The sequence below is a fragment of the Chanos chanos genome, chromosome 2 (genome assembly GCF_902362185.1).
Source record: "Chanos chanos chromosome 2, fChaCha1.1, whole genome shotgun sequence".
In the NCBI taxonomy this organism is placed as follows: domain Eukaryota; kingdom Metazoa; phylum Chordata; class Actinopteri; order Gonorynchiformes; family Chanidae; genus Chanos; species Chanos chanos.
In genome coordinates, this window is record NC_044496.1 from 3,150,664 (window position 1) to 3,172,007 (window position 21,344).

Here is a 21,344-nt window from a genome sequence, read left to right on the forward strand (position 1 = left end):
TTACAACAGGTTAATGCTTTTTGTTATTTACGTATACACGTGCACCTGCAGGATACACAATGCAAAATTTTCGCCAAAATATGACAAATATATCGTATACAAATTTGGGACGTGTTGCTGAATTGTGTTTTTGTATAGGATTTTATGCTTTAGAACTGGGGGGAAAAAAACATGGTCAACTGTTATCGTGGATAGTACATTTCACTAAAACAGATACAACATATCAGTATTAACAAAACATTTTAACTTGCCGTGGCGACATAATAGTGCAAACAAACTTTTTCTGCAGTACAACATCATCCGACAGACACGTCAACTAATTTACTTTTCCATTATCAGTCTCCGTTTTCGGCAATCGATTATTGGCGATCTGAGCTCTACTCTGTGTGCCTAAGCGCATTTTTCCAGGATTGTTCTCAGGCGGTAGCTAACTCAATAGGGGTATGTTATGTTTCTAGCTAGGGATAAACATAGCACTAGTGACAGGCTACAAGAATCTGCACCCAGAAGAGCAGCAAATCACAAAGGGCTTGACATTTTAGGGGAAAAACGTACTGTCGAAGTAGCCGTGTTTGTCAAACAAGCTACTTGCTTATTAAAAGGAATTACATCTGACAAATACGTCGGAAAAAGGTAGGCCAAAGGCCTTGACTTGGGGTGGATGGTGTCTTTGCCAAAGGGCCAGTCAGTTGTTGTCAACAGCTCTGCCACATTAGCTAAATATTTTAAATCGCCACTTCATCAGCTGTGTTTCAATCGTAGACAGCCTTCTGATATTTGATTGTTAACACGGTGACAAATTTAGGCAGGCAGACAAGAAATAAGCAACTGGCTAATCGTTTGTAGTCTCAAAATTATGGCTAGCTAGCAAATCGACATGCTAGCTACCTCTTTTTGCCGTTTAAAATCATTAGTCTGTTCTCTGCAGTTTCTTGTACGAAGTAATTGAAGGAATTTGATTATTAAACTCACTGTTTTCAATAAATGCATTATTTTATACTATTGTTACCTCAACAAATGAGTCTTGGTTCTTTTTACATTAGCTAGCATAACGTCTTTTTTATAGTTGTCTTTTTGAAACCTAGCAGTGTAGTTATGACATGTCGTGATCCGAATTTGAATACCTTGTGGCTATATGAAGAATTTCTATGTTATGGTCCATTGTTTTGAGATGGTTTGTAATGAAATACTTAATATTAATTTGCATGACTGTATCATCACTTGTAAACCGTCTACTAAACTGAGGGTGCATCCAGCTAGTTCTGTTTACTAAAACTGTTTTCTGACGTATCCAGATTACTTGGGGTTAGGATACCCATCTAAAAGTTTGCTGCCTGGCTGTTTTGAGTGCCAGCGATAAGTGTAAGAGGTTGCTATGTATTGTCATTTTAAGTCAGTTGTTTTAAGAGCAAAAAATGAAGAAAATTCAATTATTCGAATCATTGCCAGCTGCTACTAGGAACTAGCCTTACTCAGTGACTGAGTCTCTCACATGACTTGCACATTAAGTATCATTGACCTCCATGTTAAGGATAAGAGGCACAGACTTGAGCTGTTTTATATCATAGAGGAAAACTTTAAATGTGTCAATAGGTTTGAGGAATTTTAAGTGGGGTAACATGGAATGTCAAGTACAATGCTTGTCACTGGTGCTTGCTGTGCTCTTGTGTAAGAGTACTTAGGAGACTCAGTCTCAGCCTTCTACACAGATGTAAACACATTTACCAGATCATCTATAATTACCTTTTGCTAATAGTAAACATTGTTGCGTCAGCCTACATCCTTCCAGGTCTAAGCACTGCACTGTAGTGTTTCAGAGACAAACCATGTCGTAGACGAAGAACTATGTGGCCGACCAAAAATTAGGCTTTCATCAGTGCAGCTGCCCTCTGTTTAGGTACCCAATCTTTTGATATTTTTTGTGGATGTCTTTGGGGAACATGAGATGAGCAGAGTAACTTGACACAAGATACATCTGTGAAATTTTAATATGGCTGTGTTTGAGAGTCGTTCTGTGTTCCAAAGGATGCAAACTCGCAGAAGAAATCTCCTGATCTCCTGACATGATTAGCTGTCGTGAGAAGTGAACACGTGACGAATTCTTAGGAAGACTTGTGTTTCCAACAAAAAATTTTTTTTTGTCACTCCAGATAACTCAATGTAACACTTCTCGGAATGGACCCAAGTTGTAATAATCTACCATTGCTTAGTTCATCATCCACCCTTTCCTCTGAAACACTGTCAAGGTCATAGCTTTGTTTTCCTCGGCTGTTTTCCTTCACTGTCTGGGCGGCGTTCATGTATTTGGCTGTATTTTCAGTGAGGTTGCAGCGAGATAGCAGGCTTGACGAAGCCTTTCCCAAACATTACACTTAGTGCTTACTTGGCAGACGGACCGGACTGGAACAGGCTGCAGTGAAGAGTTCTGCACAGCTGTGTGGAATTAGAATTAGGCTAAATCTCTGTCAGGATTAAAAAAAAAAAAAGAAAAGAAACAAACTGAACGATTTTGAGTGGTGTAGCAAGGCTCCGTGTAGCTTTCAGAGAAATAGGTATGCTCTGCTCGATGAGATACGGAGCAAGGGACAGTCCTCCTCTCTCGTTCCTCTTTTAAAACTCAGTTTTTTCATTTCCTGTTCTCTCCTGTCTTTCTGCTTGCTTGCTGTTAGGCACTCTCTCTCTCTCTCCGATGGCATGTGAGTAGCACTGGTATGTCCCAGTAGCCGTCGTGCTGTGGAGGGTGAAGGCCCCGAGCCTGGAAATGAAGGCTGGCCAGCAGAAGAATTCCGTGCGGATCTTATCTGGCCGTGAGCGCGGTGCACGCGGACTGGGATCCCAGCGCCTCCTACAGCAGTTGGTGGAGGACAAGACACGGCGTATGAAATGGCACAGCCAAGTAAGATGCACGCACACACACATGCATGCATGGTCATACCTGATTAGAACGACATTTTAGCCACCTTCCAGAAACATCTGTAGAATCCACACATCTGGTCTGAAAGGCTGACATTAACCTTAAATGAAATATGAACTGCTACGGTACTACTCTCACATGTAGCAAGTGAATGCCCAGTTTGCCAGAGATGAAATATACCGCAAAAAGAAAACTGTTTATACGCTCTGTCAGATGTGTGTGGACGTTGTTGTCAAGTGTTTGTATGTTTTGTTTTCTTCCTATAGAAAGTGGAGTTGCCGGACAGCCCTCGGTCAACCTTCCTGTTGGCGTTCAGCCCGGACAGGTTTGATATCTCCCCGTCTCTCAGTTCGATGCTTTGCTCTGTGGATGGATAAACAGAGGTGACTGAATAGCATTTTTTTGTGTGTGTGTGTGTGTGTGAATTTTTGTGGCAGGACGTTGATGGCTTCTACCCATGTCAACCATAACATCTACATCACGGAGGTGAAGACCGGGAAATGCGTCCATTCCCTGGCGGGCCATCGCAGAACGCCCTGGTGCCTGACCTTTCACCCCACCATCCCCGGGCTGATTGCCTCTGGCTGCCTGGATGGAGAAGTTCGCATCTGGGATCTACATGTCAGTGCACTTTCTTTCATTGTCTTTTCTTCAGTGTGTGAGTCGCTCTTGCTGTCCAGTGGTGAATTGTGCTTTTTTTGTGCCAGTCTCAGAAGAGAAAGACCAGGATATACTGTAGGATGTACTGTGTATTAGTTCTCAGGGAGACAGACATGTTGTTATGATTGTCTGTCCTTACTATGCACAATATACAGTGTATCACAGTAGTTTTGTGTGGAAAATGTTACCGTGATAAGGTACACATATACACATAGATGAGTGTGTTTTAACTGTCAGTGAGGAAGAGAGCTGTTACTGTGAGTATATGTGAATTTTATGTAATGTAGAGAGATTTTATTGTGAGTGTGTGTGTAAATTGTCAGTGAGGTAGAGAAATATGAGTGTGTGTGTGTGTAAATTGTCACTGAGGTACAGAAATGTGTGTGTGTTTGTGTGAATTCTCAGTAGGGTAGAGAGACGTTATTGTGTGTTTGAATTCTCAGTGAGGTAATCAGATGTGATTGTGTTATCCTGGCTGTGTACAGTAGTACCGTGTACAGTAGTGTGTTTAGAAATAGTTTGACTGTGATATACTGTGATGTTTTTTGTGACTGTGTGCTGTCTGTTGTTTAAGGGTGGGAGTGAAAGCTGGTTCACAGAGAGTAATGTGGCGATTGCCTCTCTGGCCTTCCACCCGACGGCTCAGTTACTGCTCATCGCCACTAATAACGAGATCCACTTCTGGGACTGGAGTCGTCGGGAGCCTTTTGCAGTGGTTAAAACCGCCAGCGAGACAGAGAGAGTCAGGTCTGTCTCAACTCCTTTCTCATGTCTGTGCTGCATCACTGGCTCGGTAAACACGATGTCTCAGGCGAATAAACAAAATGATGTTTAGTCTGTCGCACGAGTGAGATGTTTATTACTCAGCCAAAGAGAGAGAGAGAAATAAGAACTAATACATTTTTTTTTGCCTTGTTTTAGGTTGGTTAGATTTGATCCATTAGGCCACTACCTTTTGACAGCTATTGTCAACCCGTCAAACCAGCAGGTGAGAGTTTGTTTATTTGTTTGTTTATTTAGTATTGTGTATGGCTCAATGAAGTTCTGTTGTTGCTGTGTTAAGCTGTGTTCTGTCTGGTGAATCTGGATTTTCTGCATTTTGCTGAGTGATGTCAGTGAACTGCAGGAATGACTTCTGTGTTTACTTGTGTGTGTGTGTGTGTGTGCCAAGGTATGCACATGCTCTCGCTCTGACACGATGTCACTTCTGTCTGTCCGTGTGTGTCGTTAGCAGAGTGATGACGACTCGGAGGTGCCCATGGACAGCGTAGAGATGCCTCATTTCCGCCAACGCTCCTTCCTGCAGTCTCAGCCGATACGACGTACCCCCATCCTGCACAACTTCCTGCACATCTTGTCCTCGCGCAACTCCGGTGTCCAGGCCAGCGACCAGCCTCCCGCTCCTGCTCCGGACAGCGCTGACTCCCAGGGCCTCCCGTCTGGGCGCTACACGGCCCTGCGGGATCGCTCCCGGCCACCTTACCATGGCTGCGTGCAGCACCTAGGCATGGTCTGCTTCTGCAGCCGCTGCTCGGCGTCGCGAGCGCCGTCGCCGCCCGGGGACGACCACGCCGGCTCCGCCTCGCTGGACGCTCAGTCCCACGCCTCCACCTTCTCGTCCGCGCGCACGGAGCCGCGTTTGCCCACCGAGCCGCGTTCCGCCAACCGGCCCTCCGCCTTCAGCAGCGTGTACGGCAGCGCCGGGGGAAACTCCTTGCGGAACTTGACCTCGGGGTCTACGAGACGCGCCGTTCCCGGGGTGATGGCCAGCCCTCCGCTGGGCCGCGAGCCCTCGGGGCGCCTGCCTCCGCCCGATTGGATGGGTGGCGTGCTGGGTGACCGTGGGGCTGAGGTCCGAGGGACCCCCATCCCTCCACCTCGGACCAGCGCCTCGTCCGTCAGTCTGCTCTCCGTGCTCCGTCAGCAGGACGGCTCGGCTCAGCCTCCCGTTTACACGTCGGCCGCGGACGGGCGGGGCTTCTCCCCGTCCGCCGGCAGGCCGCACGTCGGTGGCGGTTCTCCCGGGGGCGGAGCGGGCCCCAGCAGACACCACCCGCTAGGGGAGGGGGGTCAGAGCAGCCCGATGTCCATCCGGAACGTCCTGCAGTGCAACTTGAACCGTTACTTTATGGAGTACGACCGCATGCAGGATGTGGAGCAGCCACTAGAGGGCGTGAGCAGGGACAGCAGCAGCCAGCATGAGCAGCAGACGCAGGAGTTACTCAACAATAACGTGGAGCCGGAGCGACCTGGCCCTTCCCATTATCAGCCCCTCCCCAACGACGAGGGTCCAGGCGTGTCCCGCGGGCACCTGAACCGATGCCGCGTGTGTCACAACCTGTTCACCTACAACCAGGGGACGCAGCGCTGGGAACGCACGGGACAGCCTGGGCCTACGGAGGAGGATGGGTCGCCATGGCAACCCCAGAACTCTTCCTTCGACAGCCTTCGCCAGTCGGCTTCTCAGGAGGCCCAGCCCCCGGAGAGAAGACCGTTAGACCCGGGCCCAGACGGGGCGGCCCCAGAACCTGCCTTCCCTCGCCCGGGGTCCTCCGGCCAGCAGGGGGGGCAGACAGTGGGGCTGGTGTATAACCAGGAAACGGGCCAGTGGGAACGTGTTTACAGACAGTCTGCAACCAGTCGTACTGGGAATGTACCGCAAGAAACCTTACACCAGGATCTGCCTGACGAGAGCCCAGATGATGACTACCTGAGGCGGTGAGAAACATTCTGGGCCGGAAACAGTGCAGTTCCATCCACTGTACAGGGTGGAATTTACTGCACAGAGTGGATTTTAAATATCGTAAATGAATGGGTGAAGTAGGTTTCGAAGGAGTAGCTTTAGAAAGCAGCTTGTAGGTGTGAATGTGGTGTTTTTTTGGTGTGTTTTTTTTAAGTAAAATATCTAAAGATGACTGAGGTAGGGGAGTAAACAAGGTCAGGGTCAGAGAGTTCACAGACTTGACCTAGTAGCGAGGTGCCAATTTCCACAAACACCTCCTCTTCTCTTTCTCCTCCTCCTCTTCCTCCTCCTCTTGCGTTTCTGGATCCTGTTACACAGTTGGAGAGGAGCTCGTTCAATAATTTAAAAAGCACCTCATGCGTACGCGTGACGTACCACGCTGCCGAACGTTTTGTCAGGCTTCCTATCCTGCGTGTGTGCCGCGGTCTGGGAGTTCCGATCCCTTTTAAGAGCAGCGACAGGAGTGCGGCGAACTCAATTAGCCTCTTTTGCTCGGGACGCTCTTACTGGTGGAAGGTCAGACAAGTCAGTTAGTCAGGTGTTTGTGCTGAACAGCCTTTGTCTAGTTTTCAGTTGCCACGTAGCAGTTTTAGATTGAAATAAATGTTTTGGAAGAGTTTGAACAGAGCGAAATGAATCTGCGGCGTGTTTGTCGAGTTTGGGAACTGCCAGCGAGATGCTGACGCTATTTGTAAATGCTGACTGCAACTTAATCTTACTCTACTGTAAACGTTATTCTTAGGAATAAAACTGAATAAAATATCCCACAGATTAAAACGCTGATTAACCGCGTAATGTTAAAATACATTTATATGGTTTCCAGCAATCAGTAATGAAGACCAGGCCAAAGTTACTGATGAATGTTAGTCATTTAATATAGGTCAGTATATAAATATTAGTCAAGTCAAAGTGTGAGGCTCCTTATCGTGGCGATTTTGGGGCCGTGGCAGCGATCATGTGTATCTAGCCTATGTATTTGAATAGCCAAACAGCGATGACAAAAAAATGATTTAACGACCTATATCTGTCAAAGTCTGAAAATGGACACGAGGGGAGATTTTATGAAGAGACAGAAGTGTAGCAGAAATCAGCCAGCCATTCAAGTGAGTCATTCTGCTCTGATCCATGACCCCGGCTCTGCACACAAACGAAACATCAGTCATTAATTTATACCAGATACTGATTCATTGGCTGGAGCTCCTACCTCTACAGGCCAAATGCCTCTCTCCAGGCCTCTCTATTGGAAATGACATGACTGTAAGTTTAAGGTATATGCACTGTGACTAGAAGTCATTACAAATTGAAAGCGATTTCAGAGTTAAAAAGAAAATGATAGATCTGTATTTCAGTTCACTGGTCTGGAAGTTGTTAGCTCCCGCATTAGATTTTGATGTGATCTAAGCATTCTTAAGCTTCTAAGATCTCTACTAATAGGGTGTTTGCTTTGAAATGACTTTATGATTGAAGACTCAAAAGCCAATGCTTCGCCAGCCCCTCTTCTCCCGCGGCTCTTCTCTCTCTGCTGTGTGTGCATGGAGAGGTTTAAAGTGCCTCGCAGAAGCACGGCTTTCGTGTCATGTGGATAACGTCCTCCCCTGTTGTCTGTTGGTCTGTCCGTATCTGTTAACCCCCGTCACCCTTTACAGCGACAGGGCTGTCCAGGGCAAAGGTACCATGGTTACAGCTCTGATAACTGACTCACTGACCGACTGCCCAACTGCCCACACAGATAAAGAGCCACACCTGAAAATGATTGCCTTCTTCTCTATCTTCTCTCACTCAAACTATTTGAAGAATTATTATTATTATTATTATTATTTGATTTTTTTACAGAGATAGTTGAGGTCAGTTCAGTATTTAGGATGGCTTGCCGCCACTCTTTAACGCAGGCCGAGTTTACAAACACATTACTATAGTCAGGATGACAGAGATGGGACATGCCATGGCTCTGAAATAATAATAATAATAACAATAATAATAATAAAGAGAAGGAAACAACAACAACAGAAGAATGTTTGTCACAGTCACAGCTGTTTGGCGTAGATCAGGCTGACGTCCTCTGTCACTAGTGTAATTTCACGTTGTCTTTACCATCGAACACGTTTACCCTCTGTGGTGGAGTGAGGGCCCTCGGTTGGGCTCTAGTGAGTCCTAGAGCCTCGATTTCAGCGAGACACTCGACTTTATTTCTGTCTGTCTAAAACAGAAGCCTGAGGGCCTCTGCCTCTGTGAAAGAGAGCTGATGTCATTGGTCCCCTTTGTTCTGTCAAGAACTGTTATCGGTTTTTATTCTCACTGATTACATATAGATTAACTGAGGGACGGGTCTTTTGCATAAAAATTCTGGAATTGATTTATAACATGTATCGGGTGATGACATTGCCCTGTTATGTGACCCCCCCCCATCACATCGTTCATTTTAATTGTCTCCAGGTCCAGGGCATATCCACCAGGGGGCAGTGTGTCGTAAGTGTAACGCCGTCCTGGTTCTCTTCGGCTCTGACGCTGCCTCTGCCGAGAACCAGTCACAGCCGCGTTACATCAGCCAAAAAGAGCTGCTCTGGTGGGACAGAAAAGCTCAAAAAATCCCTTGATTTATGCAACAAAGTCCAAACACACACACACACACACACACACACACACACACACAGAGCTAATTAGTCACGGCAGCATCGAGTCGTTTGGCTCTCTTTCTCTTTCTCACGTCTCAATCCGAGTTGAGCGGCCTGTCTGGAGTGCAGTGTAACCATTAGACAGTTTCAAGGGCAGCTGTATGAATGTGAAGTTACCAGACTTCATCTCTCTCTCTCTCTCTCTGTCTCTGTCTCTTTCTCACTCACTCTCATCATCTAATGGCTGTGGTCTGGCCTCCCAGAGGATCTGCTCCACTTAAACTGACACAAGGCCAAAGAATTCCCCATCATCTCTGGACCGGCAATGATCACAAGCCGACCAAAAGCCCACTTTTCTTCTTTCTTTTCTTTTCTTTTTTTTTGTTCGTTTGTTTTGTCTCAGTATACATGTCTGATGGCTTGGCGGCCTTAGGGCTGCTGCTTTGCTCTCTGCCCTGATCCCTCTGTGTGTGTGTGTGTGTGTGTGCGTGTGCGTGTACTTTCTCGTCAGCCGAAGAATATGAATTTCTTCGCAGGCTTTCCATAACGCACATTCCCTCCTCTTTGGAGCCAATTATTGCTACTGCTTTGAAATGACCAACAAAGCACGATAAAGGCTGATATTCACTCGGTAAATTTAGAAAGCGAAATCTTTAGGACTGTGATAAATGCTCCACAAACGCAGATAACAGAGTAAGATAGAGAGAGAAAAAAAAGCCTTAAGAGTATAGATGGGGAGAGAAAAAAAAAGAAACAGAGAGGACCTCAGATTGGCTTGATTTTTTTTTTTTTTTTCTTTCTCTCGCCTAAATTTGTTTCTGTAGAGAGTCAAAGATCAGAGATTCTCCTGATAATGAGTAACACATCACACCCACTCAGCGACTGGCTTACGCAACAGCCGAGCTGCTTCCGCAACGCGTTTGTTTAGCCTAACAGCACAAACTCGGCCTGCCCTGGCCGTCCTCTCCTCCTTACATAACCTACCATCTTCTCTCTCTGTGCGCACGCTCCATCTGAAATGTTCACCCCCCCGTCCACTCGCTAAATTTTCACCGTAGAGTCCCCTTCCTGCCCCCCTTTACGTGTCCGAACCGCTGTGAACAAATGCCGGAATTTAGCGGTTTATTAGACAGGACGGAGGGAGCGGCTCCCGTCGCTGTGTCCTGCTTGCTCTGTGCTGGGGTGATGGGCTGACTAATGGCCTGGTGAAATTTAATGAGCTTAGTGTAATGATTAAAACAGTGGTTGAGGGAATGCAGCCCAATTACCAGCTTCATCAAATGACTGCGTAACGGGCTAAGAGGATTCCGCTCCTCTGCCGTTCGGAATATGAAGTCACTGTAGTCATTTTTTGTTGTTTTAACCTTGGTTTCAACACCAACACACCATGTTCCCCCGCAGGGCAGGGCAACGCTCGCTCCCTCACTGAGTGGTCTTTGGAAAGCACGTCACGTGTATAAAACAGATGGGTTTTATTTCCCCTTTGAAACCGATTGGAATGGACAGTTCAGGGCCGTACTGTAATCTGCAAAGGTGTTCTGTGTTAATTTGTCATGTGCAGTCAAAACAACAGCGCAAATGAAAATTGTCGTTCGAAGTTCATCATAGTCGCCCGAACCTGGCGGGCGAAATGAATAAATGAGTCAATCCCTTGGTTCATCTTTGCCTCATCAGGAAGCCTCTACTTCATCTTAAGCCCATGGCTGAGGAACTGTAGTCACCCCTCTGTTATAGAGGATCTGGACATATAACTGAAAATGAGGATGCAAGTGTTTTGTGTTAACCCAAAACTCTGTGTGTGTGTGTGTGTTTTCTCTGTAGGAGGCTCCTGGAGTCGTCGCTGATGTCTTTGTCCCGTTACGACATCTCTGGATCTCGCGATCACCCGATTTACCCGGATCCAGCCAGGTACAGTCAGGGATTACACACATGACTTGCATTCAGGACACAGTCTGTCTAGACCTGCAGTCAACACAGCTAATGATGGCTTCAGATAACAGGAAAATAAATAACACCAGCACTCAGCCATATTGGACTTTGTTAAAAGTGTTTTCTCTATTTTGGAGGCAATCAGTTATAAATTTATGTCCCTAAAAACGAGGCATCAGTCATGGACCCACTTTCTCTAACTCTCTAACTCTAACTCTCCTCCTGTTAAAGTGACGGCAGAAAGCATTTCACTCTGTTGCACTGCGCTGACCTTACATCTAGATTCATCTCGACCTGCAGCAGTGCTTTTCATATCTCATTACATAGTCCATCAATTACACCAGAACACACAATCCATTACGTACCCTACCATTTACAGCCAGAACAGACAAACATCACTATACTGCAAATAAGCAGAGAGGAAAAACTGTTCTCTTACATTGGCAAAACAAGGCGTCGTGTATTTAAAGACACCCTCCAACTTTGTCGTGTGTGTTGTTAAGATACAGCGCCTGGTGAAATCTCTCTGAAAGGAAAAGCATCATTTTGCTTTGATTTTATTAATGTGTTCTAGTCTTGGCTTTGTGATGGTCCGTGTAACTCAGGCTGTAGGAAAATGCTCCACTTAAAGACTGGTGGATGAATTGTTTGTTTGTTTAAAATTGCCTGTTGCTTGTGTCTGATTTCCCAAACTTTAGCCTCCTAAATTCTAGAAACGATGAAAGAGAAAGTTCTATATAAGCTGACCTGCTCAGCTGGAGATTTATATAAACTTTTTATTAAAAGGAGAAACCAAAATAAAACCCCAGACGCTACCTTCTGAATTCAGCTGCACTGGCCAGTGTGCTGTTTCTCACACACACACACACACACACAGAGAGAGAGAGAGGAGAATATGGGCTGTCCACCACTCCACTGCTCTGGGCTTTAACACCGACGTTAATTACCCGAGCTGATGCCTGCTCTTCTCTGGCCTTTTCTGGCCTTATTCACTTGGCCACTGGAGAATGCATTTCCCTGTGTGTTGTCAGAGCTGTATCTGTTAAAATCTTGGCTCTGTCTTGTGTGTGTGTGAGACTATATATATATATATATATATATATATATATATATATATATATATATACATGTAATTGGTATGTTTTTTTGCAGTGACAGGGCGTTGTCAGGAATGACTCAGAGTATAATTGGTGTTTTTCCCGTGACAAAATCCCCAGGCATGCGTCTGTGATGACCCTCTGGATGTGGCCTGGCCCACAGTGGTGGTTAGGTTTCAGATTAATGACCTGACACCACTTGACATAAGCGCTGAGGTGCAGTGTTTGACAGGAGCTGTCGCAGGCTTAGACAGACGGGGAGCAATGACGTCCTCTTGAGAAGCGACACCTGTTTGAGGGGAAGGGCTGTAAGCTAGCCCAGCTGCCTGTCTCCTGACGCCGGACGTGTGAATGAACAGTGGCCGGCTTAGGGCCGGGCGTGTTTGGGGACTCTCTGCTTTGACAGAGAGAACTAATGATATGGTCATCGCAATCTCGTCGCGAAAGAGATTTGTCCTTCCAAACTATCCCAAAGTTTTCAATACGCTTTCTCCACTCATCTCTGCTTTTCAGTTCTTCTCTGTGACTTCTGTAACCCCGCGTTTGGTAGTAAATCCATGAATTATTACAAAATGGTTTGAGAGTTCGCACTGTAACCATAAAACAGAGACATTCTGAGTGGTGGAGGTGAAATATATTGTTTAGCTGTTATCAGATCAGACAGAGCCCCCCCCCCCCCCCCCCCCCCCCCCCTTCAGGGGCACAAATTTTCTCCAAAACCTTTCTCTCTGTGAGCCTGTTCAGTAAGGAGTGTCTGGAGAGAGAGGGGACAGTCATGAGTCTGATCCTGGAACAGAGTAAAATGTGACATAGGTCTCTGAGTGACCAGTGGCTTTTTAGGAAACGGATGCTGATCTGAGAGCCCGATATGTATTCATGTCAGCCTCCTGGACCCACACACAGCGTATCCACAGCTCTGGACGCTTGGATTGATCTATCCATGTACCCGCTCTCACAATTCCAGAAGGACCAGTCCTCCACAAACAGGTTTTAGCTCTCGGACCTTCAGTATCGTGGGGAAACTGAGAGGATACCAAAGCATTCTAAGACGGCTACATTAATAGAAGGACTTGTGATTGACGAGGCGAAGGAGGCTGTGGAATTTTGTGAGACCGATTTGGCAATGTGACCTATGGATGTTTTTCTCCAGGCTTGTTGTTAAGCCTGAGAGCAGCCGCGTCCTGCTGCCACTCACGTCTCTGGGTTCAAAACCGAATGCAAATCCTTTTTTTTTTTACTCCCATTAATTCAATGCTTCCCACTGAACGAGCGGCCCAGCCAGCTGAACTTGTTTTTGATATGAGTTTGGTGACTGAGTAAGACAGATGAATAATGGGCTAAAGTTATAACGTGGCCTTCAGTGACTGAGTCTGGCCTGTGTTATGGTGTAATTACATTCATAGCTTTTAAAGGGTCTATCAGGAGAACTGATCAGATCTGACTGCTCCGTCTTATGGATCAGCACTGTAGCAGTTTTAATGCCCGATAGAAGGAAATACTCCAAACCTTCAACTGCCATCCAGCCCTGTACAGACAGACAGAACCGTCTTCGCTAATCGAGCACAAAACTCTTTTCATCAGTTGACTTCTCTGAGACCTTTGGCTGCCAGTCATCCCGGCATCTGTATCAGTCATTATGGGGATCTTGAGAGTTTTTTTCGGTGGGAGTGGTGGGTGAGTTGGAGGGGTATGGGGGGGGTTGTATCCTCATTAGTACCACTACAGCTTCTTCAGTCTACCCTCCCTACATGATTTCACTTCAGAGCAACAGAAAAGGACCATTTTATCCATGAGGGCCATTTTACTGTCTCTAAACTGCTAAAAGAGACCCTTTTTTCTTTTCGTTTTGTTCTGTTTGCATGTAGTATGGCCTGATACACTGGATAACAATATGGGTATCAAACAGATGGAGAACGAGATTTTTTTTTCATCGACTTGGAACTTATGGAAGCCTATGCCTCTGGTAAAACAGGATGTATATGTATGCCCAGTTACTCCCATGGGGCCATGCACTGCCACGCTGGAGCCTTGAGCAGGGTGCTACTGTGAGGGAGAAGAGTGTTAGGGCTGTGTTAGGGAGAAGAGTGTGAGTTTGGTGATGCGGACAGGCTGTTACTGTGTTAGGGGGAGGAGTGTTAGGGCAGAGAGATTTGAGTAGGGTGTTAGTGTGAGGTGTGAGTTTGATGATGTGGACGGGCTGTTACTGTGTTAGGGCGAAGAGTGTGAGGGCTGTGTTAGGGCGAAGAGTGTGAGGGCTGTGTTAGGGGGAAGAGTGTTGGGGTGAAGAGTGTGAGGGCTGAGAGATGGCCCCTGACTCATTCTCGGCTGTGTGAGACAGTAATGCTCTGCTTCCCGCTGTTGATGACACACCACTGACATTTCCAGAGGTGCAAAATAATCTCTCACCATGACCAAGCAGACACACAAACTGCTGTAGCAGGCATGCAAACCACTGCAGCGGACACACAAACCACATGACCAAGCAGACACACAAACTGCTGTAGCAGGCACGCAAACCACATTAGCGGACACACAAACCACTGTAGAGTGGTTTGTGTGCTGGCTACATAAAGGAACCAGTGCCCAGTAATGGGCTCGCCAGAGACACAGATTTTAAACTGGTTTGTGTTTATTATGGCAACATAAGAATATCGATGTGCATAAATGTGAGAGATTTTGGTAAATAATAAGGTCTGCGCATTATTAGAACCGTTTGAAAAGGTCAAACAGCTCGATCTGTTTTTCAGAAAGTTAATAAGTGTCTGGCTCAGTATTCCTCTCTCTCTTCAGCCTGACAGATAATGCAGCATGGGTCTGTGTGTAATACCTATGTGGATTTTACCCCGTTTTACTCTGTGTGTGTGTTTCTGTCTGAGATTACCTGATGGTGACATGTTTTGTGTGTGTGTGTGCGCGTGCCCAGTAATGGAATAGCTGTGTGTGTGTGTGTGTGTGTGTGAAATATTGTGTGTGTGTGTGTGAGTAACAATGGGATAGAGGTGTGTGTGTGTGTGTGTGTGTGTGTGTGTGTGCGCGTTGTAACAGGATAGCAGTGTGTTTGTGTCTGTGCAGTAATGGTAGTGGTGCAGTAGTGGTGTATTGTGTGTGCGCACGGATGTGTTTAATAAAGGGAAAGTGGTGAGTGCTCTGTGTGTGGAATATTGTGACACAGTCTGTGTGTTTGATATGTGGTGTCATTTGTATTTGTAGGTGTGTGTGATACTGTTGTTTCACTGTGTGTGAGAAGTTGTGTGTCTCTAACACTGACTTAGGCTTTTCAGTGTCTGTGGGCTGGTCTGTATCATGCTAATCATAGTTGTATCCTGTATGTGGTGTGGTCAAGTGACATTGAGATTAATGTTTTTGGGTTTTGGGTTTTTTTTTTTGAGTACAGGTTGTCTCCTGCTGCCTACTATGCTCAACGCATGATCCAGTACCTGTCTCGCCGGGACAGCATCCGTCAGAGGTCGCTCCGCTATCAGAACCGACTGCGGCCCCTCCCCTCCAACTCCGACAGCCCCACAAACAACCCCTCCCCTTCCATGGAGAACAGTGACGTGGACTTTGAGGAATACGAGTGAGTTTAATCTGTATCCATCCTATCCCTTCTTTGTCTCATTCAGCATGCTTACCTCTGAATGTAGGCCTTTTTTCTTCCTACATTCCACTCCACTAGCTTGTCAGGTTTTTGACATTTGGTGCAAAAGACTCCAATCCAATGTTCTGCATTTTGTGTTTTTTTTAAAGCTTAAGTTTGGCATCTTAGCACTAGTTGGTGTGTTAAAGAAAGACACTGTGTAGACATGTATGCTGTTTGATACAGAAATAACAGAATTTATAGACAGGGAACATGCAGTTCTCTCTGTCTCTTTTTTTTTTCTCCGCTGTTTTTCACACCCACACAAGTTACCAAAGTATTTCTAATATATTTTGTTTTTAATGAAACCAACTTTGGAGTCCAGTTGTTTTTTTTTGTTTTTTTTTTTTACAAGCACCCCGGTGCTTCAATAGATTAAATTTAGAAGCATTTGAATCAAGAGAGCAGTTTTTAAACTTGCTCTTGGAGTTTCCACTTCTCTCCTCAGCCCAGCGAGGTAGTGTTGACTAACAGTGCTAAAGAGAGTCTCTCTCTCTCTCTCTCATTTTCTCTCTCTCTCTCTCTAACACCTCCCAGCACCAATGACTCCTCATGACTGACTCCTCTTAAAGGTTGAGATCGTGATGTGTTTCCCAGATTGATCTTGATTTTTTTTTTTTTGGTTTGTTCACAGAATTGCTAATAACCTCACGTGTGCAGTCAAAATGTGTTGGAGTCAGGCTGAGTGTTGTTTGAAATATTTTCAGGCATTAGTTTGAGGTGAAGTATTCATTTTGCGGTAAGGGGAACTCAGAGATGTTTGTGGACGTTGTCTCAAGCATTTTCTGAATCTGTCAGATTGCCCCACGAAATGCATCAAACATAGATTTAATCTTCTTTAATTTAGCCACTGTTTTGGGTCTTGTGTTCTGTTCTTGCCATTGTCTTCATTATGAGCTAATCTTCCAGGCAGCTGTTTGCTGTATTGTATGTTTGATTGGTTGTTCCCTGCGCTCCTCTCTTGTCTCAACGTATCACTCACAGTTAAGCAGAGGCCTGCAGTACACAACCCCCCCCCCCCCCCCCCCAAAAAAAAAACCCAAACAAAAGAAATAAAAAGATTAAAAACACGGCAGAAATGTTGTCTGTAGTTCGGAGCTGTGTTCAGGGTGGCAAAGAGTGAATGTGCACCGCCTGGCATCTGGGAGGCATTTCTGAAGAACAGAGAGCAAAGCTGGCACTGGCACTGGCACCGTGACCCGTGAGCTGGGAGCCCCCAGGCCTCTGAGGGCCTTTTTGTTCAGAAACCCTGTAACGGAGGCTGTGGCTAGAGCTTCAGTAGTCTCTCTTGCTCTGAGTGACTCGCTGTCAGTATACGTTTATCCTCTCTGCCTATCCACCTGCTACAGAAAGCCACTGAGCTGGCTACTCCTTTTACCCTGACCTCTCGTTAACCTTGGCTTCAAATGAAGAAGGTAATTGGGTCAAAGTCTGATGTAACATGTCTCTGAAGAGTGATGAAAAAACAGAAATAAGAGACAGTAGTCCTGCCTGAGGCTCCCCTTGCAAAGATGTCCTTCACTATGCCTGCTCATTACTCATCCAGTAGAGGGCAGCGGAGATCCCCTCGGTAACGTTCTCTGGGCCTCTGAGCTGGGCTTGGCCCCTCTTCTCTCCTGAGCGTCATGTTCAGGAAAGCTTGCACCTAAGCCAGTCATTAAGACCCACTCTTCCGGGAGAGGGTGACTTTGCTGAGAGCAGCCCTGTTTGTCAGTAAGAGCAGGATACGGTTTGAGAGGCAGAATCTTCTCACTGAGAGTGTCTCCACAGCCTGCTGTCTGTGGAGGTAGAGTTGGCCCAACAGGAAGAGTAATGTGCTTATGTAAATGCTCTTATTGCTCTGACCTACAACACGCACATAAAAACACACACACACACACACATACTCAAGTTAGCTTAGCTCTGGGAGTCAGATAAAAGCAGCAGGTTAAAATGGTGGAAATCATACCCTGCCAGCAATGACTGGTATGAAGAGTGTGACTGGTTTCAGAATACAGCCGTGACGTCCGCGGTGAATTTGTGGGCAGTCAGACGCATGGCACGTTCAGATCGTTTGCGTTTGATTTATTGGGTTTTCATAAATGTCGTACAATCTGATCTCAGGCACTAGCTGTAGGTTCTGGACGTCCGTCAGTTATAATGGTAAAAAAGAGGCTTTGTGCATGTATGTGTGACCTTCAGAGACGGGCCAACCTTAACTTTAACATGCTAAGTAACCTCCCGTAATAATGTTTAAACACGTATGCGTCTCACTATAAAATATTATGACTCTTCACCCCTTTAAGCAGGGATGTTAAGTCACAGGATAGTAAAATGCTTTATTAGGCCTATGTGAATTGGTATAGTTCAATTTTTTATGGGGCCTACACGACCATAGAAATAACTGCAGTGAGATTAAAACGAAATCACAAATTAATACCAGATGAAGAGTGAAGCATAGATGTGCCTTCTATTGTAAAATAAGATGTAGGTTTGTTATAGAGTTGTCATTAGCCGTATACGAGTCTTTTATTGTGGTAGTAACAGTAATGGTGGCTTTTTCATGGTGACAAATGAATGAATTAACCTAAGTAAAAGTGAGAGAGTGCAGTAATACTCTTGACCTATGAACTGTAAACCACTGCCATGATTTTGTTTGCATTATAAAATGAAGACTACTGTATTTCACTACAGGAGGAACAGTGTTCTGTCATGTCCAATACACGTTCCCGTTTAAACCAGTTTTCCATGCATCAGAAGAGGTATAACATTCTCTAATGCACAGTACACATTCAAATTTAAAACAGTTTTTCATGCGTGAGAAGGGAGCAAATGATGTTTATGTGTTTGTTGTTTTGCTGTTTGCCTTCACCTGTAAGTTGAGCATAATATGGATGTGCCAGCAGGGTGTTCTGAGGTTTGCCTTAGGTCAATTAAAGTGTATCTCTGGGGGAGCGGGAAAAAAAAAAAAAAGAAAACTAAAAAAGTTCTCGGTGAACTTGCTCCCATTAGCAGGTTCTTTCAGGTTACGTTGCAGATGGTTCAATGAGCTTTCACATATGTGGAGGTAATGAAGATTTGTGGGTATCTCTGTTTTCTTTTATTGGTCTGTGTTATTAGGTCTGTCTCACTGCAAGATCTGTTCAGTCTTAGAGCTGGAGAGGAGAGTGCTGATTGCAGGTTCGGCACTAAATGGACATAGTAGAGTCGTATAAGGCAGAGCTGTCATTTGGCCACCATGAGAGGTGGGTGAAATAAAGCTTGTGAGATCATGAGAGAGAACAGGCCGTCTGGGGTCCTGTCAGGTCCCGTGGCTCTCCGACTGGGATTACACTGGCCGACAGCTTGTGTGTTTCCACACTGCTGAAATAACATTAAACTGGAAAGCGCATTGACAAGTGTAGCCCCGATAAAAATAAATAAATAAGGGCGTATGTATTCAGGTTTAATTATTTTCTGTAAATTAAAGGATGTGTTTGTATGTATTTTTATTTCCATAAACTTGTTTGGAATAAGTTATGTGTATTTAGTTAACTTTAGTTTATTAGTGCCAACGCAGGTTTTACCTGCACGAGAGGTGACAAAGTTGGAGCGCACGAGAGAGAGGAGCAACGGTCAGAAGCGTCTCCCATCGAGTCTAATTAAATGAACGTCGAACAATTTCTAAGCTAATTAAGTAATATTTACAAAGTCTGTTAGGTTCTCCTATGGAAAACGTACTAGATAACGAATTGTTTTGACAGACTATTAAGGTGTTCTTGTCTAAATGCTAGAAATAGATGAAACATTTTTCAATTTTCACCTAAGGATACCTTGAGTCTACATGCACGGTTTGCTAGCATAGTTGTAGTAGTTTAGCCAAATAGTTTTGTTTTATCCTGCCCACTGGGACTGTGACAGAAAACGTAATATCTAAACGGAGTCGGTGGCCAGCCGACATCTCAGTAAGAAATCCAGATAATACTTTAGGCCACTGGGGCGCCGAAATACCTCCGGCTTCGTTTGAAGTACATTACCAGTAAAATTCAGTTGACGGTTGGCAGGGGTGATGCTGGGTGTGTGGACCGGTAAGTTTTAACCGCTAAGTCGCACGTATCGATAGGTAGCACAACTCGTCAGAGCACCGGACTGCACTGTGTGCAGATTTCCGTCTTTTGCATTTGTAGAGGTATTGTAAAAAATTTTTGCTCCCATAGCGTAACGGCTGTACTGATTGAACCTCACTCACCCCTTCAGGCCTCGAATAGGGCTTGTGAGAGTTTATTTGTTTCTCTAAAAGTGCCGGCTGGAAAATTTTAGTTGCGGGGACCCACGACATAGTAGCTATACTAGTGAGGTAACAGATGTTTGTGTTTAATTATTTGATTTTGGATTTAAATTATCTGCTCTTCTGGGGGTTGATATTTAATCTGTAAATTGTAGATGACAGTTTTATTTATTCGTAAATTTTTGTTCGTCCTTACTTTTTTTTTTTTTAAACTGGTTAGTTATACTCATTCCGTTGTATCCCGTGCTGTTTGTAATGTTTATTATATAGGAAGAATATTATTAGACTTACCGAGTGTAATGTGAAAGTATGCACAGGCTGTTTAGTCCTTATAACTAGGCTAAGCTTTAATATTAAGTCCGCATAACATTAGTAAGGATATTTACAAGTAAACAGAGACCCAGGGTCCAGCTCTTGTCAGATTAGATTAGGGGTTAGACAAGGAAATGGCTCATCCTACTTGTTTTATCCTTTCCCATCCTCAGTTTCTTTCCCAGTCACTCCTCCAGTTCTTTGGTGCTGGGCCTCAGAGATCATTTGTGAGCTGCTAATTTCACTGATGGATTAGTGCATATGGATTAGTGGAGGAGCGTGGTAGTGAAGCGTGTTGGTGACCGTGGACTGTGAGTCCTGTGTGGTAGTGATGCTAATGTTGAGTGAAGCGTGTTGGTGACAGTGTGAGTCCTGTGTGGTAGTGATACTGATGTTGAGTGAAGTGTGTTGGTGACAGTGTGAGTCCTGTGTGGTAGTGATGCTGATGTTGAGTGCAGTGTGTTGGTGACTGTGAGTCCTGTGTGGTAGTGATACTGATGTTGAGTGAAGTGTGTTGGTGACAGTGTGAGTCCTGTGTGGTAGTTAGTCCCACTCTGTTATGTTAATGATGAAGATGGTGAGGTCAGCAGATCAGAGCCTTTATTACCCCCACCTCCCTCATGACCTGAGTGCCCTGAGAAAGGCAGGCTTTGGTTTATTTAAAGGCACTTTCCCTATTGGCTGAACTCCCACAGACCGCAACATCATACAGTCACCCAAGCCTTCAATAAAGGGATATTTTGACTTTTAGGAACTTGCCAACAATGTCTGTACAAAAAAAAGATTATTACAAAACTAAACTTGCTCTGGTCTGCCATTGTAACTAAGGAAACAACAGTGAGTGAGTTGGAATAAACATGAGAGAAGCCTGCTGGGTCATTTGACAGGCTGTGTATAGAAACAGGATCTGATCTCTACCTCTTAGCTCATGAATTATTCCACCAACATGACTGCTAAACTCTGGAAAAATAGAAAAAGAAAAAAAAACAACAGATCGCCAAGCAAAGCCGTACTTGTTCATTTGTGTAGTTATGAAACCAGCACATTTTCTGCTTGCATTCACATAAAAATGAATGTGAGTCTTTCCCCCTCACCCTTCTGTCCTGGGTCATTTTCTTGTTCTGTTTTTCTAATTTTCCTGTTCACTTGTTTGATCAAAGAGATTTCTGTTCCCTGATTTAATAACACTACACA

At 45.1% G+C, this 21,344-nt stretch overlaps 1 protein-coding gene across 3 annotated transcripts in view; it reads left to right on the forward strand.

Moving 5' to 3' along the window:
- Positions 1-511: 511 nt before the first annotated feature.
- Positions 512-21,344, forward strand: part of ambra1a (autophagy/beclin-1 regulator 1a) — a 68,711-nt gene continuing 47,878 nt past the window's right edge. For all 3 annotated transcript variants that reach the window (XM_030766134.1, XM_030766136.1, XM_030766135.1), the window contains exons 1-9: positions 512-633; positions 2,670-2,896; positions 3,181-3,239; positions 3,352-3,535; positions 4,149-4,321; positions 4,496-4,562; positions 4,806-6,292; positions 10,751-10,837; positions 15,350-15,532. In XM_030766134.1, the coding sequence (XP_030621994.1) occupies positions 2,762-2,896; positions 3,181-3,239; positions 3,352-3,535; positions 4,149-4,321; positions 4,496-4,562; positions 4,806-6,292; positions 10,751-10,837; positions 15,350-15,532 (2,375 nt within the window). In that variant the 5' untranslated portion in view covers positions 512-633; positions 2,670-2,761. The remainder of the gene's footprint in view (positions 634-2,669; positions 2,897-3,180; positions 3,240-3,351; positions 3,536-4,148; positions 4,322-4,495; positions 4,563-4,805; positions 6,293-10,750; positions 10,838-15,349; positions 15,533-21,344) is intronic.